The 6,107-nt window shown below is 49.4% G+C and overlaps 1 protein-coding gene across 5 annotated transcripts in view; it reads right to left on the bottom strand.

Annotated features, from left to right (window-relative positions):
* Positions 1-1,401: 1,401 nt before the first annotated feature.
* DYSF (dysferlin) overlaps positions 1,402-6,107 on the bottom strand; it is a 71,224-nt gene continuing 66,518 nt past the window's right edge. For all 5 annotated transcript variants that reach the window (XM_068189165.1, XM_068189167.1, XM_068189163.1 and 2 more), the window contains 2 exons: positions 5,584-5,731; positions 1,402-4,473 (listed from right to left, as the gene is read on the bottom strand). In XM_068189165.1, the coding sequence (XP_068045266.1) occupies positions 4,435-4,473; positions 5,584-5,731 (187 nt within the window). In that variant the 3' untranslated portion in view covers positions 1,402-4,434. The remainder of the gene's footprint in view (positions 4,474-5,583; positions 5,732-6,107) is intronic.

Here is a 6,107-nt window from a genome sequence, read left to right as displayed (position 1 = left end):
TCTGGAAGCATATTCCGGATGGAGACAAACCCAGAGCATTTTCACGGCTCATTTCTTGGAAGCCTCCTGCAGATCCCTACAAATCATCCCTCAGTCCCAGGGTTTGGGCTTTTCTGGGATGAATCCCAACTGCAGCTGTCCTACAACACGGAGTTATCCATGGAAAGAGCTAATTTCAGGAATTTCAGGTTATCAATCCACCTTTAAATTCATCACCTCCTTTTCCACGACCGCATTTTCCAGGGGGGAAATTCCAGCACCGGGAATCACCATCCTGGGAAAGCCTGTAGGGGTCAGGCCTCAAGGCAAGGCCAAAATGAGTCGTGTTGCTCAAATCCAGGGAAATCTCCAGCTTCCCATTGGAAAACTCACAGATTTGGGAGCCAGGAGGCCACAACGGTCTTTTTTAGGGAGCATCCCATTGGATCTGTGTTCCCAGGAATGAGCAGAACCCACAGCAGGCCCCATCTGCAGGGGTTAAACCAACAAATCCAGCTGCCAACAGCTCCCAAAAAAATTTATGGAAGCACCTTGACTTGGATCCCCCTTCTCTTCCCACTCTCCCTGCACTCATCTCCCTCTTTTCCAAGCGCTCCAGCAAAATCCGCGTTTCTGGGTGGAAGGGGCTCCCTTCGGAGTGGATAAAACCGGGCACTGCCTGGAAAACTGTACTTAGTGGGGAGCAAAATCCATCCAGCTCATTCCCAGGGTTTTTTGGGATGGATGCTAGGGGATTTAGGGAATTCAGGCCCTGTGTGGGATGGAAGTTTTCCAGATCCTCCAGCTCCTGGAAGGAATGGGAACACAACAGGGGTGTTGTGTCCAGATGGTCCCAAAAGTATCTCCACACTTTGGAATTCCAGGCTGGAATTACTCCTGGCATCAGGCCAAGGAAATCTGGGATCAGAGAAGCGCTGGATCAGTGGAACATTTGGCAATTAACTTCCACGCATGGGCAAGGAATCCTGGAATCATGGAATGGTTTGGGATGGAAAGGATTTTAGGATCACCCCATTCCCACCACATCCATCAGCAGGGACACCTCCCACTATCCCAGGTGGATCCAAGCCCCAAAGTCCAAACTGGCCTTGGACAATCCAGGGCATCCAGGAACAGCCACAGCAAATCTGGGAATTCCAGCTCAGCCCCTGCCCACTCTCCCAGCCAGGAATTCCTTGCCAAGATCCCAGCCCTATCTCCCCTTTCCCAGTGGAAGCCATTCCCTGGGTCCTGTCCCTGCAGGCCTTGTCCCCAGTCCCTCTCCAGCTCTCCTGGAGCCCCTTTAGGGACTCTGAGGATTCCCCAGAATTTTTCCCTTTTCCACAATCCCGATTTTCCCATTCCCACTCCCAAGAGGAGCTGTAATTCCATCCCCACAATCAAAACACTGGGAAACGGGAATGTTTCAGAGCATTTCTTTGGGAATCACAGTGCTTTGGGGATTATTGCAGATAAGGAAGACACAAGTGATCCAGAAAAAATTCCATCCAATTCCCTGGATAACCAGAAGCCACAGGGAATTCTTTCTACAGCTTCCACCTGGATTTGGAGGAGACACAACCAGGCCTGAGCTGGATGTGGCTGTTCAGGGGGAAAAAATGGGATGGAGTTGGTTTTTCCAGATGCTCCAACCTGAATTTACCCACCAGGATCCTCTTGGCATGAAAATTGGACTGGGACCACAGATTTCCTGCTGGAAAACCCTGTCTTTATGGAACTGGATGCCCTGGATCTTTCTTTCCCATCGCTGCTGTCCCAGGTTTGCCAGGGGAATGCTGGGAATAAAATAGGATTTCCCACTGGAAGTGTCTCTGGAGTGAATCCCAAACTTTCAAGCCCATCCCATTCCAGGTATTCCACAATCCCAGGTGGCTCCAATCCTTATCCAAGCCAGCCTTGGACGTTCCAAAGGAAACCCATGGATGGATTTTGATTCCTTGTCTTTCTGGGATAGACCATTGTGTTCCCGATAGGATGGGGGATGAGCATCCCACATTTGGCATTCCAACATGGATTACACATCCATTTGGGGCTTTTGGCTTGGGATCACGGGGAATTACACCAGGATGGGAAATCCCAGAATCCCTGCAAATCCAAGAGATATTGGACTTAAATTCCCACTGTGGATTCCAGGAGAGCACTCAGGGAATTCCAGATTCCCTCTGGCACAGCTGGATTCTTGTGGGAAAGGAGCAGGACCAACATTCCCATAAAACCCAAATTCCCAATCCCAGCAAGGGCCAAACAGAAGCAACTTTTATCCTCAGCTTCTCAGATCCTTTGGGATAATAAAACCTCTGGAAAATTGGAGCCAATCCTGGTGATTTGATGATGGCTATAAACAGGGATGGGGGGTGCGTGGAGGCTTTTAGGGAAGAACCAAAGGAAAATGAAGCATTTAATGACGGAAAACAAAACCTCCACCCTGGGATGTGCAAATCCGGAGCCGATTCCTCACTCCACCTTTTGGGAAGGGGGCCATGGAACAGCCAAAGCTCAGCAGCAGCTGATGGGGTTATAAATCCCTATAAATCCCTATAAATCCCAAAGCCGTGCATTTTCTGTGTGGAAAACATGGAGAAGGAGCTGCCCTGTGCATTCTGGAAGATGTTTCAAAGAGAATCCTGGGATTTAATCCCCTATGGATTACATCCCCATCCAACAAAGCAGTTGGGCTGTTTTCCTGATTTTTTAAGCACTGGCTTAAAATCCCAGCCAGAGCGGGGCAGGAGCTGCCATCAGCGGTTTTTTCCCGGGAAACTGATCCCTCAGGATCACTTTTCCCAGCTCCTCACTCGTTTGGAGCAGCCACAGCTTCCAAGGAAAACATGGAATCAAGGATAACGCTCATCCTACTGAAGGGAGGATGGGAAGATCCCAAATTAGCAAAGGTGTCGGAGCAGCTGGATATTAATGGGATTTTTCTGGTGGGAGAATGGGAGAAGATTCCTTGCAGGATGAGAATCTGAGGATTAAAATCCTCCAGCACTGGAAAACTCTGGGAATCATGGAATTATGGAACCATCCAGGGTGGGAAAGACCTCTGAGCTCAAGTCTAACCCTACCAAGGTCACAAATACCCAAGTGCCACATCCCACGGGATAATCTCGCTCCAGGGACAGGAGGAGGGAACAGCAAAAGCAGGAATGTCCCAGCATTCCCATCAGATCTGTGGGAGGCTGAGCAGGTTGTGAATCATGGATTTGTTTGGGAAACAAATCCCGCCCTGGGACAGGTTTTTTGCTCCATTAATGCCTGGCAGAGGCAAGCATGGGTTGGGATGTTTTCCATAAGAATCTTTGGGAATACAAGGGAAAATTGGCTGATTTTGAAGGAATATCAGTGAGGCTCAGCCTGGAGAAAAGGAGGATCCAAAGGGTCCTTCTGGCTCTGCACAACCCCCTGAAGATTTGGAGCCAGGTGGGAGTTGGGATCTGATCCCAGGGAATAACATAAAAAGAGGGAACGGCCTCAGGTTGTCCCAGGAGAGGCTCAGGTTGGACATCAGCAGGAATTTCCTCATGGAAAGGGTGGTCAGGCCTTGGAAGTGCCCAGGGAGCTTTGGAATCCCCGTCCCTGGAAGTGTCCAAGGAATTCCCAGATGTGACACTCAGTGGGGATGGGGCACAGCTTGGACTGAACGATCCCAAAGTTCCTTTCTGACCTCAGGGATTCTGGGATTCTGCAAATACTGCAACTAAAAAAGCCAAGAATTCCCACAGAAGTGGCTGGGAGACAGCAGGAGAAAAAAGAAATCAAAGCCCAGCTGCTCCCGGAATTCCTCTCCCAGTTGGAATGGGAGACCTGTGGGATTGTGGAGCAGCTCCAAAGGCAAACCAGCTCCAGAATTCCATGATGGAATGCAAAGGCCTCAAAATCCAAGAGAAACTGGGATTTTGTGGAGCACCAACTCCAAATCCCAGGTTTTGCACCACAGTCTTTCCCATTCCCATGATTTCAGCTTTAGGAATGCAACATGTCATCCCAGGGATTCTGGTTTTCCAACATATTTTCCATAGGTTCACAATGCATAAATGGGATAATACAGGGAAAAGGGAAACTGAGGCGGGATCAGAGAACGAAAAGTGCTTGGAATCCGTGGGATTTGCACAGGCTGGAAAATCCTAAATCTTGCCCTGAGGATCCTCTGCACATTCCCAGCTTATGGATGGAAAGGTCCTTTTCCCGCTCCCTCCTCAGATTTTTACTGGAATTTGGGATTTACCAACCAGAGCAGCAGGAAAACTCAAACAAAACAGAGAAGGCTGGAAAACCAGGAATATTTTGATGGAGGCTTTGGTTAGGTGATGCTTCCCGGGTGGAATTCCAAAGGGAAGCGGAGTCTTTGGCAGCAGCTGGAGGCCTGGATGAGGCTGTTCCTTCTCCACTTCCAAAATTCCTCCCCAAAATTTCCAGGCAGGCACGGGGGCAGCTTCAGTTGAAAGGTTTCACCAGTTTCATAGCAGCGTAGTTCTGGAAGGATGGAAAAACATGGGAATCACTGGGAAAATGAGGGAACTGTTGGAAAAATAAGGGAATCATTGGGAAGTTGAGGGAATCATTGGAAAAAATGAGGGAATCACTGGAAGAATAAGGGAATGATTGGAAAATGAGGGAATCACTGGAAAAATGAGGGAATCACTGGAAGAATCACAGCCGAGTGAATGATTGGAAAAATAAGGGAATCATTGGAAGAATTTGACGAGCACCGGGAGTCATTCCTGGATTTTAGCTGCTCTTCCCAAAAATTTTTAAGATAAATTCCCACCTCTTCAAACCCTTGGAATAAATTTGGTCCCTCCCTCCAGCACCATCTCAGTGTCCAACTGATGGGAAGCATTCCCAGTTTTCCTTGACTTGCTGGAGCCTCCTCATCTCCTCTGGATCCCGCTGCTCCTTCCCATCCTCTGGCAAAGCTATCTCAGACTTTTTTTCCCTCTGCATTCCAGAAAACTTTGGGATTTGTCCCAGTGCCAGCACTTCATGTTGCTGAGGACACCCCAGGAATGACCTTCCCATGTTTTTTTGGGATCTCCACCATTCCTGATATCACGGAATTGTTGAGGTTGGAAAAGAGCCCCAACCATTGTTCATCATTATCCATGTCCTCAAATGCAACATCTGGATGTTTTAGGAATAATTCCACAGATGGGAACTCCACCACTGCTCCAAGGCTGGACACCACTTTCCATGAGGGATTTTCCTCAATATCCAACCTAAAATTCCCTTGGAACAACTTGAGGCCTTTCTCTCTTGTCCTGTTGTTCCCTGGGAGCAGATCCCAAATCCCACCTGACTCCAAACTTTCAGGGAATTGTGGAGAGCCAAAAGGTCCCCCCGATCCCACTTTTCTCTGGGATGAACCCCTTTCCCTCAGCTTTTCCTGGCGCTCCAGCCCCTTCCCAACTCCATTCTTATCCCTGGACATGCTCCAACCCCTCCATATGTTTTCCATGAGGATCCCAAACCCAAAAAAGTCCCTTTTGAACCCACTGTGTTCCTCAGCACGGATTTTTCCATCCCCCTGAGTCCACCACCCCTCAGATCTCAGCCAATCCCTGTCCTCTCCCAACCGCTCCGTACCGGGAAGGCATAGACGAAGATTCCCAGGAAAAGCAGCAGGATGAAGAGGAGGATGGCCAGGATCAGCACCCACTTGTAGCGGCGCCACAGGATGAACTTCAGGGTCTTGTACGGTGATGTGAACCACAGGAAGGAGGTCTCAGGACGCCTGGAGCCAAGGGAAGGGGAGGTCACCTTGGAATTTCATCCTCCTGGATCCCCAATCCCACCCGCCTTCGTGGTCCCAGACCAGCCTCAAAATCCCACTGGATTGGTGATCCAGGCCATCTTCCCAATCCCACTGGAATGTGTCAACTCCTCATCCCTCTGGGGATGTCCCATCAATGTCCACCTTGATGATCCAGACCAGTCTCCCAAATCCTGCTGGATTGGTGATCCAGACCTGACTCCCAATCCCAATGGATTCGTGGTCCAGAGCAGCTTCCCAATCCCACTACTCTCAGGTCTTCCATCTTTCTGGATACATCCCATGAATGTTCTCCTTGGTGGTCCAGACCTGTCTCCCAAATCTCATTGAACTGGTG

The sequence above is a fragment of the Anomalospiza imberbis genome, chromosome 4 (assembly GCF_031753505.1).
Source record: "Anomalospiza imberbis isolate Cuckoo-Finch-1a 21T00152 chromosome 4, ASM3175350v1, whole genome shotgun sequence".
NCBI classification, from domain to species: domain Eukaryota; kingdom Metazoa; phylum Chordata; class Aves; order Passeriformes; family Viduidae; genus Anomalospiza; species Anomalospiza imberbis.
The sequence above is the reverse complement of the archived record's forward strand: the minus strand, read 5'-3'. Positions and strand labels throughout refer to the sequence as shown.